The 12,457-nt window shown below is 42.8% G+C and overlaps 1 protein-coding gene and 2 pseudogenes across 2 annotated transcripts in view; all 3 read right to left on the reverse strand.

The window, feature by feature from the left end:
• Positions 1–11,174, reverse strand: part of LOC149113235 (uncharacterized) — a 28,180-nt pseudogene extending 17,006 nt beyond the window's left edge. Inside the window, exons 1-3 of the transcript XR_016206709.1 lie at positions 10,745–11,174; positions 7,848–8,096; positions 4,113–4,424 (exon numbers count right to left, since the gene is read on the reverse strand). The product of XR_016206709.1 is annotated as an uncharacterized LOC149113235 (transcript). The remainder of the gene's footprint in view (positions 1–4,112; positions 4,425–7,847; positions 8,097–10,744) is intronic.
• Positions 1,137–1,511, reverse strand: LOC149113236 (uncharacterized; annotated as a pseudogene).
• LOC149113237 (protein CFDP2-like) lies at positions 1,556–2,479 on the reverse strand. The gene has a single exon (XM_089288099.1). It carries the CDS (start codon positions 2,453–2,455, stop codon positions 1,625–1,627), a length of 831 nt encoding a protein of 276 aa, XP_089144225.1. The 5' UTR covers positions 2,456–2,479; the 3' UTR covers positions 1,556–1,624.
• Positions 11,175–12,457: the final 1,283 nt, after the last annotated feature.

The raw sequence follows: 12,457 nt of genomic DNA on the forward strand, positions 1-12,457 counted from the left end.
GCCATTGGTTCAGTTCCACACCGTTCAAAGAGATCATTATTTGAGATGACATTAGGCCAAAAGATGCGTAGGATACGCCGAAGGCTCTTGGTGTGAAATGTAGAGAGTTTTGATAAATACTTCTCCGTTAAGCGCCAACATTCTGAACCATACGGGAGAGTTGTGAGGACGCAGCTGTGATAGAGATTCAGCTTGGTACGAATACTGTAAGTGGAGGAGCGCAATACCTTATTCATCATGTTGAGCGAGTTTCTGGCCTTGTTGAGACGGCTCTGAATGTCCAAATCAGTTCCTCCATCTCTAGTGATGATGCTGCCGAGATAGGTAAATCTGTCTGTGTAAGGAAGTTCTTCATTATCAATCTGGACTGGTCGTGTGTTGGTAGTATTCAATGCCATAATTTCGGTCTTTTTGCTGCTGATGTTAAGGCTAACTTGCTTTGCAAAGGTGTTAAGGCGTTGCGTCTTCTCTTGAATGTGCTTGTGGGTGTGTGATAGTAAGGCAAGATCATCAGCCTAATCCAGGTCTTCCAAGTAGGAAAAAGGTGTCCATCTAATGCCCCTGATCTGATCCTCAGTGGTACGCCGCATGATCCAGTCCACAACAAGGTTGAAAAGTAATGTGGACATGACACACTCCTGCCTGACACCAGCGTGGACTTCAAATAAGATGTCACCATCGCCAACACAGCAGGTAAAGTTGTCATAGAAACTTTTGATGATCTCAGCAAGGTGGGAGGGGATTCCATACGCTCGTAATATCTTCCAGGGGCTGTGTCGATGCACACTATCGAAGGCTTTGGCAAAATCTACAAAGTTCACATAGAGAGTTCGCTGCCATTCGGTACTCTGATGAATAATATTTCTCAGCGTGAAAATATGATCGATACATCCCCTTCCTCTCCTGAAACCTGCCTGTTCCTCGCGGAGTTTAAGGTCCACAGCCAGTGGTAGGCGCTTCATGATGACTTTCGCTAGGATCTTACTAGGAGTGGATAATAATGTAATGCCACGCCAGCTGCTGCATTCAGAGAGAGCTCCTTTCTTTGGTATCTTGATGATGATACCCTCATTCCAGTCATCAGGGATTTTCCTTCTGTTCCATATGGTGTTGAAAAGTGGCTGCAAGAAGTTTGCGGTGGTCACAGCGTCTGCCTTGAACAGCTCAGCATTGAGGCGGTCTTTGCCAGGTGCCTTGTGGTTTTTTAGAGAATTAATGGCTGCAATGATCTCTTCTTTCTTTGGTGGTCCGATGTCAACACTTAGGTCCTCCTCAGCTTCTAGTATATCAGGCTCCTCTTCTGGTGCTGGTCTGTTGAGGACTTCCTTGAAATGTTCTACCCAACGTGATTCTTGATCTTTCTCAGAGGTGAGGAGCTGTCCTTGTTTATCTCGTATGGGGGCATTTCTGCTGCTATTATATTTTCCGCAGATCAATTTAGTGACTTTATAGACATTCCTCTGCTCTCCCTTTTTTGCCACTTCCTCTGCTTCCGTTGCCAGCTCTTCCATATATGCCCTTTTGTCGGTTCGGATCTTCCTCTTAACATGCTTGTTGGTTTCTGTGTACGCCGCTATATACCTCTCTCGGAGTCTGGCTGATCTGCTGTCATTTATCTTCTTCTTCAGCTGGCGTCTTTCCTCAATAACCTGCCACGTGTCTGGTGTAATCCATTCTTTCTTTTTTTAGTCTTCTGCATCCCCAGACAGGTTTTTCTTGCTTCATCAAAGATGTTCCTCACTTGCTTCCACCGTTGATTTACAGCGTCTTCGTCTTCATTGTCTTGCTCGTCTATGTTACTCAGGGCTTGGAACCTGTTCCTCAGCTGTAGGACAAAGGCTTTCTTAGTCCTAGGGTCTTGTAGTCTGCTGATGTCATATCTAGGGGTAGTGTATTTGTTTGGTCCAGCTGCTCTGAGTTTCAGTCTGACCTTTGCAGTCACAAGATGGTGATCGCTGCTTACATCAGCCCCTCTTTTTACTCTTACGTCAAGCAGGGAGCGGCGCCACATGCTGTTAACCATGAGATGGTCTATTTGGTTTTGATCCCTCCCATTTGGGGATGTCCAGGTGAGTTTGTGAATGTTGCGATGCAGGAATAAAGTTCCACCAATGATCATGTTATTGAATGCACACCATTCTACCAGCCTCTCTCCAGTGTCATTCTGCAGTCCACATCCTTCTCTTCCCATTACCCTTTCAAAATTCATGTTGTCTGAGCCGACCTTAGCATTAAGGTCACCCATCACCAGCAGGAGGTCCCTACGATGGACGTTCTCAAGTGTCGCTTGCAGCTGCTCATAGAAGGCTTCTTTATCTCTGTCGTTGCTGTCATTAGTAGGTGCATAGCATTGTATGATGGACAAGTTAGTCTGCCTACCCTTTAATCGTGCTTGAATAATCCTGCTGTTAACTGGCTTCCACTCCATTAAATACTTTTCCATTCCTTTCTTCATGATGATTGCAACTCCCTCGTGATGTAGATCATCTTCTCTCCAGAGTAGAGAACTGTCTCCCCTGTTGTTGTCTTCATTCTCCCAAATTTTGTCCATCTACTCTCACTTATGCCTAAGATATCAAGTTTGTAACGCTTCATTTCAGCAATGACCTGCGCCATCCTACCTAGCTCATACATTGTTCGCACATTCCAAAAGCCAATCAGTGCTGTTGTTTTAACGCTGACGGCTCCCGTTGTCATGACAGTGGCTTCCTTTCGGCTTTGGCCATTGTCAGTCATTCGAATCCTAATACCTGCAGAGTTTCTGGTGTTTTCACTCTCGGCATTCACTGCTGCCCATAGCATGGATTCCGAAGGCTCGTGCTGCACAGATGATTCATGTAAGTTACACGTTGCTGTTTCCGTAACAAAAGCTTTTTACATGACAGGGTTGTTAGCCCTGTGTAAAACCCCCAATCCTGGAGGACCAGTAGATTGCTCTTTGTCTGGCCTCTAACCTTCGACCTGTCTGGCATGGGTGGCCCTACCAGGACCTCGAGAGGTCCAGCCAGCATAGCTCTCAGGCTCACTGGAGCACGCAAGCCCCCCCACCACAACAAGGTGGCAACCTAATTCGGGGGAGTACTTTCAATAGAATCTAAGCCAATTCAGGCCAAGTTAAAAGTCTTAGCAATAGTGAAGAAAAAACACAATATAGGTTATTCCGTAGGATCAAGAGTCTTATTTATGTCCTATTTAGACGCATTCAATACGAAACTTACCGTATTTGCCGATAAACTGGTCATTGAAAGAAGCGACAATGCTGCATCATAGCTAATAGAAGGAAATGGTTAGGAAGGCCGGTAAACACCAAAAGAGGGTAGGGTCCTTGACCCTAGACATCTGTTTTTTTTATTTTATGTTCATTGACTATGCATAAATTATATAATCGCAATGCTTCTATTGGTTAATTGTATGAGCACACATATGCACGTTTTGTATTTTGGCAAGTTTTGTGCAGAGTCAACCACAAAGAACTTTGCCAGGTTTCCCAGCCATTTTCCCTCCATTAACTATGGCTGCATGTAAGATGAAAAAGGGAGATGGTCAAATGCCCCAGGGTAATTGTGCGAGGCTGATACCCGAACCCCGGGATTGACATTGTGGCAAAATGCTTCACTGTTGCCCGGGGGGATGGGCACACATGGAATTAACTGATACATTGTTTACTTATCTAATCAGTCTTTACTATCATCTCTTCGATGTCAATGTCTTCAATATCACTTTCGCAATGAGAGCTCTTGTTGTAAGCCCGGGGAGGGAGGGGGGGAAGGCTCCCTTATATGGGCTATGTATGTATGTGCTATGTATGTGCGGCCTGAAAGGGTAGGGTTTTCAGCCGTTTTGGTCATAAATAGGGTATGGTGTTTGCACTCTAGTCTTGAACTGGGTATGCTTTTTAGGAGAAGCTAGTTTTTCAGGTCATAAATAGGGTAGGGAAAATCGCGGATTTTGGTCATAAATGGGGTAAGGGTTTTGGGAAGCGGGCCGCACATCCCCACCCAATTTTTCTGGGGGTACCCCCTAGGGGTTGTAAGGCGGCCCCTATTGAAAGAGTGCACTAAATCGAATCATTACGGCATTAAAGAGAGTTAGCATGTTCTGTTTTTAATCACCTATTTCGTAGAACACTTCAATGTCAGTAGGAGTGAACCCATTGCCTCCAGTGAAAAATTCACAGTTACCAGTTGAATATCCTGAAGGAACGGAGTATGTATAGCCGCACCGTGTATACGAATTTGAGTTGCTCAAAGCGTTGTCCGATACGTAGATGGCATGATCACCAAAAGTGGGTCCGTAGCTGGAGCAGTGATACATTGCGGATTGATGATTTGGATACTGAGTCAGCTTGACAGGATTATATCCATCTTTGTTGTAAAGCGAGAACAGGAAAGCTTTACTGGCAGAAGTATAACTGCAACTAGAACCTGAATTGGAAGCAAAAGTTTTACACTTTCTAAGCATTTCGGTTGAGAAGAAAAACAGAAATAAAGCTACCACATATTATAAAGTAATCTTTAGAACAGAAGAAACAACCACAAAAAGAAAAACAAATAAATAGGCAGCGAGAGGACCGGATCTGTTGGCAAATCCGGAACTGAATTTTCAAATGCGTGAAATGGGATCGCTACCTTTTAGGTGGAAACTCTTTCTATAGTCGAAAAAGTGTTATGGTTGGAGCAAGACGGTTAAGCAAGGGAGAAGTCTGGAGACTGACAGAGAGATATCCTCTTTTTGGAAGCTTTTGGTGGTCTACAACAAGACATCTTATGGAAAATACTCCTAACTCAGATGCACGACCCAGATTTAGTAGAATATGATGCGACTAAGTTTTGTTCTGTCAGCGTCACTGATAAAAATCTTATTGGAAGATTGAAAAAAGCAAACAAACAAAACAAAAGTGCGTGTAAGTTGATCAGTACGATGGCTGTGCGCGTGCGTTATAAGTCTTGATACATTTCTTTGTCGTCCTTTGCAAGACAACAACGTGAATTGCTATACCTCCCAACCCAAATACGTTTTCCGATTGGAGGACAATGTGTCACGTGCAGTGGGTCAATACTCACTAACTCCCTAGGGCGAACAAAACTCTCTAACTTCCCAGGGAAACAACATCTTTCGACTCGGACATGAACAGGTTGTGCTCCTTGTAACCCCGGCAAATTTATTTGCCAGCCGGTGTTAAGCAAACGATTTTTTTCGCTGCTTTTTTTCCCTTTTTTTGAGTTGGGAGGTATAACAGAACACTTAATGACTGGCCCTGCGGGGAACAGTGAGTTCTGTTTCCCCCCGACCTCAATGTTCTCCTCGGCTTCGCGTCAGGGAACAGAGAGGGTCTCGGGGATACAAAAGTCCCTTTTTCCCTTGGGGGCCAGTCATTAAATGCTTGATGACCAAATTCAGCGTATTCTGGAAAACGAACCGCACAGCCACATCATTTTCGAACTTAACGCTGTCTAGCATAATTATTAGCTATTATTCAGTTTTGAGATAGTTCTGACAGTGCGAGACAAACATACATGAAACTGGATTAACCAGAAAATTCATTTTCAATCGACGTTCGAGGCCGTACTGTTGTGGTTGCCAAACCAGAATGGATATGCAATGGTAATATAAGTCGTCAGCACTTCTATAACTTAAGTCCAAATAAATTAGGTTTCCCTTGTTAGTAGATATATAGATACATAACATACATGCTGTTTTGCTCATTCGTTTAATTGGTACGTACGTTCGTACGTCCGTTCGTCCGTCCGTCTCTTCGTGCCTTCGTCCGTCCGTCCGTTCCGTCTGTCCATCCGTCTTCCCGTTCGTTCGTTAGTTCGTTCGTTCATACGTTCCTATGTTCGTGCATTCGTTCGCTCAGTCACTCCTTTGGATGCGTACGACCAGAGTAGACTGGTAAGATAGTTCCTTATTTTCCCTTCTTTTGTATATCAATCTCGAATGACTTTTCGTATTATATGGGTTACAAAAACAAGTAAGTCCCTTTGTCGGCAGTACATGAAGTGCATTGCTCTAATCGAAAGGGGGCAAAGGCGGGAGCGGGGCAATGAATCACGCATCACGATGAATTTTTCCTATTAAATCACGCATCACATAATTTTTTTCACCAATCACGCATCACGTAAAAAAAAAGTAAGTACATCGCCAATTTTGCTTTCTCGACCCTAAAAGCGTCGTTAAAAGGAGACATCTGCCTATTCAACCACAGAAATGCATCAGAAAATATTCCAAACATAATTTCCCCCGAAATGCCAAAAAAAGTGGACTGACACGTACAAGAGACTGGTAGATTCGGTCTGTATCCAGGAGGCTAGGCCTGGATAATCTGGGAGAGTTGGAACCATCTGTGAGCAGGCTCCTGACGAGCCCACAAAAAATAAAATAGGTCGAGCGAAGCAAACGTAGCGGGGTGGGATTTTTCCCTCTCCAGACAGGCGGGCTAATTCCGCCCGCCTGTTTCTTTCCTTCTTCTATAACATAATCGGGAGCCCGTTCACAGGCTAAGTTGGCAGAAATCGTGTATACGAATTGAGGAGATGTCTACGCCACCTTTGCCATGCTTTGATATGCAGGCAATATTTGTGTCAAAGCTTCACCCCTGCAAATTCTCTTCCGTACAGCAACGTTGTTATGTCTGTGGATGACATAACGTGGCTTTTGAATTCAGTCAGGTCTTTGTGACGACCTTCATGAGTGGTTCACAAACGTTTTCTTTGTGTAGCCTCTCACTGTCTTCTCGAGCGGCATAAAATGACACCAAAATCTAACGTCTCTTCAGCCGTTTGGGATCCCCCGAGTTTAGGACGACATTCTTTCAGACCTTTCATACGATGATTGATTGATTGATTGATCGATGGATGGATGCATGGATGCATGGATGGATGGATGGATTGATTGATTGCCGGATTCGGATATGGTCTGATATGGTCTGCAGTGCCAAAAATGATCGGTCGACAAAATAGACAAAAGTAACATTGAAGCTTATAGTGCAAAGTTTAACTGTTTTCAATTGACTTATTCCTATTGTGTCACAATTGTTTGGACCTATAGTACCATGATGATCGACCAACATCAAAGACATCAGAGATCAAGAAAAATGACGAAAAGGACCAGAAAATGGTGTCACATCTGCCACGATTTATTGATCTCTTTTAAGATTCTATTTACCGTTTACTTTAAATGAATAGTATCAGTTTTAGTTGAGAGAACGTTCACTTATGACGGAAATCCAAGTGACAAATCACGCGTCACGTGCTTGTAAAATAGCAAATCACGCATCACGTTATGATGTCCTGTTCCGCATCACGAGGCTAATTTGGTCCAATTCACGCGTCACGCTGCTAATTTTGGAGCGATCATGCTTCAGGCAAAAACCCTTTGTCACCCTCTGAATTGAGCCACTCTAGCTTGTGAACCCATTGTCGCCTAATTGAAACCGATAAAGTTTGCCCAAGACGAAAGCTAGTCTGCTTTACGCGAGTCGCGCTGCTATATTAAGTTCTCGCAGCCCTACGCGGATGTTTGGACAACCAGTCACAATACTTTTAGCTGCGAATAAGATCGAAGCGAAATCTTCAGAGAAATGGAAGATTTTTCTTATGAATTAAACCATCCGATGCGATTTTAGGTCGATTATACGAAACAGCAAGTTCGCGTCACATCAAAAACCGTGTTAATATCGCTTCTAAACCTGAAATAAGTACTTTTATTTCTTAAACAAGAAAAGAGTAAGACCAATGGTTAAACAAAAGAACAATAATTGAGTTTTTTTGTTCTTTTACTGAGATAATAAAGGACGTTTTTATCAAGCTCTGCTCCTGGTGATAGTTAGGTCTTATGATACTTACTGTGCCAAGACACGTCAGTGTATCCACCAAATATGTATTGGCCAACTCTAATGATGGTCACTGTGGGTCCCTTTCCATCACAGTTGCTGTGGAATGTGGACGCAGCTGAGCCGTCTGTCCTTGCATGCCAGCACCGCACAAAGTAACTCCGCGATACGCTCGGGAGAGCTGGGTCTAAGTAAGTTATCAGCTTCCCCAAGTATTTGTTGTGATCGAGGTTGCCAAGAATTGCAGATGTTGCGAGGCCGCCTGGGTAAAAGAGACAAAAGGTCAAAGCAACTGCAGTTGTACTGCTGGTTTTCACTGTCATGCCATCAACAATCAAGATTTTAATCATTCAATAAATTAAGTCAAGAATCTGAGATATGATAGATTATTGATTTATATACAACCTCGCTAAGATTTAGGTCTGTATGTTTCTTCATACCTGTGCTATTCGAGAAATATTTCTATCAAATTTGTAGATAGAGCTTTGTATGGAGACGCCATGTTGGTGTCGCCAAGAAAGTAACGATCAATTTTTATTTCTGAGTATGACAACGTCACATAAAAATCGGCAATCTCTTTAACTGTCTGTTTAAGTTTCCCTATGAAATCGAGCTTATCTGTTAAACGTTTTCATGATAACATCGATTTTACTAAAAATACATCATGGCAAACTATTACCCTGAACCACTAAATGACATAAATTTATTATCCATTCGACCAAGGAAATTAAGTAATGGTCGGCAAAAAACTGATTCAAAGCTCGTTAAAGCCAAGCCAATCGACCTTCACAGTCCTTGAGGAAGATAGCACCATCTTGCCTGCTCGGGTAACCAATCAGAGCGCAGGATGTTGTTCATCTTGCCCGCTCAAGGAGTTAGCCATATAATAAAAAGTATTAAAGTCGTCTTTCTGGTTTGCTTGGAAACTCCTTTATATCCCGAGAGTGATCAAGATCTAATTTCTCATCACAATGCCAGTACATTATCAAGCAAACAGGTTATGAGAAAAGAGAAAATCATCATCCAAGTGAAACTGTGCTGATCTACCTTCAAACTCTCAGAATTGGCATTAAAAGAACTGTGTGGCTCTCAGTAAGAAGAATTAACATTTTGAACTCAAAAAGTTAACAGTGATGTTCTTTTTCATATCGTTCATCCATTAAACGATTGATTATTTGCATAAAAGCAAATATTTAGCTATAAAACACTGCGGTAATATGGAAAAACTTAAAACCATTTTAGTTTAAAAACAACGAAGACGTTTCGACGTTCGCTTAACTTCATTATCAAATCAACTGAGCGAATAAAATGAGTACAAATGTAAATATAAACTGAGAATTCCTAAGAGACACGAATGCAAAGAACACATGATAAAAAATTGATAAAAAATTCTAAAAAGTGCAAAAATATATATAATATAATCTCTTTTTTCTACGAAGCAAATAATTCATGCTTCGATTTAGTGACCCGGGAGGGTGGTAATTGGAGAGCGGGCGCTTCTTTCTTTCTTCTTCTCCTCAACATAAACATGGAAATATGATTAGGCATTTCAATGGACAATAACCGTTACTTTTTCACCCGAGAATTGTGACAATAAAGGTTCGCATAATCATAACACCATTGCCTGTTTAGACCAAGTCGATGTGTTCAATCTTAGGCTCAGAAGAGAAATGCATTAGTCAACTTTTAACCTTGCCCATGCCCTTCCCCACAGGCCTAGTCCCGGGAAATAAGTTGTTTGGAAAACAACCTGGAAATGCCCCACGGCTGGAACAAACCAGTTGTTCAAATGCCCCGGGGTTGTGGCTCAATTATTTTTTCGTTTCTCACGTTACTTTCAATACAATCTAAGCCAATTCAGGCCAAATTAAAAGTCCTAGCAAGGTCTTTTCTTAACTTTAATAGTGAAGAAAAAACACAATGTAGGTTATTCCGTGAGATCTAGAGTCTCATTTAAGTCGTGTCTAGACGCATTCAATACAAAACTTACCGTATTTGCCGATAAACTGGTCATTAAAAGAAGCTACAATGCTGCATCATAGTTAATAGAAGGAAATGGTTATGAAGGCCGGTAAACACCGAGACCCCGCCCCCCCCCCCCCCCAAAAAAAATGCTAGGATTTATGTTTGAAGGTCCTTTACCCTAGACATCAGTTGTTGTATGCTCATTGACTATGCATGAATTTTATAATCGCAATGCCGATATTGGTTAGTTGTATGAGCACACATAACCACCTTTTGTATTTTGACAGGTTTTGTGCAGAGGTAACCCCTAAAGAACTTTGCCAGGTTTCCTAACCATTTTCCCTCCGTTAACAATGGCTGCATGTAAGATGAAAAAGGGAGATGATCAAATGCCCCAGGGTAATTGAGCAAGGCTGATGCCCGATCCCCGGGATTGACATTGTGGCAAAATGCCCCACTACTGCCCGGGGGGATGACCACACATGGAATTGACTGATACATTATTTACTTGTCTAATGAGCCTTTACTATCATCTCTTCGATGTCAATGTCTTCAATGTCACTTTGACGCAATGAGGGCGCCTGTTGTAAGCCCGGGGGAGGGGAGGAGACTTCCTTATATGGGCTAGATAGGTATGTGCGGCCTGAAAGGGTAGGGTCTTCAGCCGTTTTGGTCATAAATAGGGTATGGCGTTTGCACTCTAGTCTTGAACTGGATATTCTTTTTAGAAGAAGCTACTTTTTCAGGTCATAAATAAGGTAGAGAAAATCGCAGAGTTTGGTCATAAATAGGGTAAGAGGTTTGGAAAGCGGGCCGCACACCCCCACCCAATTTTTCTGGGAGTACCCCCCTCCAGGGGTTGTAACGCAGCGCTTATAGAAAAAGTCCGCTAAATAGAATCATTACGGCATTAAAAGAGAGGTAGCATGTTCTGATTTTAATCACCTATTTCGTAGAACACTTCAATGTCAGTAGGAGTGAAATGATAGCCTCCAGTGAAAAACCCACGGTTACCAGTTGAATATCCTGAAGGAACGGAGTATGTATAGCCGCACCGTGTATGCGAATTTGAGTTGCTCAAAGCGTTGTCCGATATGTAGATGCCATGGCCACCACCAAAAGTGGGTCCGTAGCTGGAGCAGCGATACATTGCGAGATGCTGATTTTGATACTGAGTCAGCTTGACAGGATTATATCCATCATTGTTGTAAAGCGAGAACAGGAAAGCTTTACTGGCTGTGGACCAACGGCAAGAACCTGAAATGAAAACAAAAGTTTAACAATTCTAAACATTTCGGCTGAAAAGAAAAACAGAAGTGAAGCTACCAATAAAGTAATCTTTAGAAGAGAAGAAACAACAATAAAAAAAAAACAAAATAAATAGGCAGCGAGAGGATAGGATCTGTTGGCAAGTGCGTTAAGCGTGATATGCCTTGGTGACGACTGAATTTTCAAATGGGTGAAATGAGATCGCGACGTTCTAGGTGGAAACTCTTTCTATAGTCGAAAAAGTGTTTTAGTTGGAGCAAGAAGATAAGCAAGGGAGAAGTCTGGAGACTGACAGAGAGAGATCGTCTCTCTGGAAGCTTTCGGTGGTTTACAACAGGATTTCTTCTGGAAAATACTCCTAACTCAGATTCACGACACAGACTTAGTAGAATATGATGCAACTAAGTTTTGTTCTGTCAGCGTCATGGATAAGCATGTTATTGGAAGATTGAAACAGCAACGTGACATGCTATACCTCCCAACCGAAATACGTTTTCCGATTGGAGGAAAACGTGTCACGTGCGGTGGGTCAAAACTCACTAACTCCCCTGGGGCGAACAAAACTTTGTAACTCCCTAGGGCGAGCAAAACTCACTAACTCCCAAGGGAAACAACAACTTGAACTTTCGACTCGCGCATGATCAGGCTGTGCTCCTTGTAACTCCGCCAAATTTATGTGCCAGCCGACGTCAGGCAAACAATTTTTTTCGTGGTTTTTTTTTCTTATTTTGAGTTGGGAGGTATACAAGACACTTCATGACTAGCCCCGCGGGAAACGGTGAGTTCTGTTTCCCCTCGACCACAATGTTCTCCTTGGCTTCGCCTCAGGGAACATTGAGGGTCTTGGGGATACAAAACTCACTGTTTCCCGCGGGGCCAGTCATTAAATGCTTAATGACCAAGTTCAGCGTGGTTTGGGAAACGAACCGCACAGCCACATTATTTTCGAACTTAACGCTTTCTAGCATAATTGTTGACAGTATGAGACAAGCATACATGAAACTGGAAAATTCATTTTTCAATCGACGTTCGAGGCCGTACTGTTGTGGTTGCCAAACCAGAATGGATATGCAATGGTAATATAAGTCGTCAGCAGTTCCATAACGTAAGTCCAAATAAATTACGTTTCCCTTGTTAGTAGAGTGTTCTCCCTCTGCTTAATGCTTTCAGACACTTAGATGAAGTTTTTTCGTTCGTTCGTTTGTTCTATTGCTCATTCGTTTAATTCGTGCGCACTTTCGTACGTCCGTTCGCCCGTTCGTCCTTTCGTCTATTCCTGCCTTCGTCCGTCCGCTCCTTTGTTCCTTCGTCCGTCTGTCCATCCGTTCGTCCATCCGTCTGTCCGTTTCTTCGTTCGTTTGTTCTCTCCCCCGTTCTTTCGTTCGTTCG

This window comes from Orbicella faveolata, unplaced genomic scaffold (genome assembly GCF_042242905.1).
Source record: "Orbicella faveolata isolate gen_17 unplaced genomic scaffold, um_ofav_v1 contig_15, whole genome shotgun sequence".
Classification (NCBI taxonomy): Eukaryota; Metazoa; Cnidaria; class Anthozoa; order Scleractinia; family Merulinidae; genus Orbicella; species Orbicella faveolata.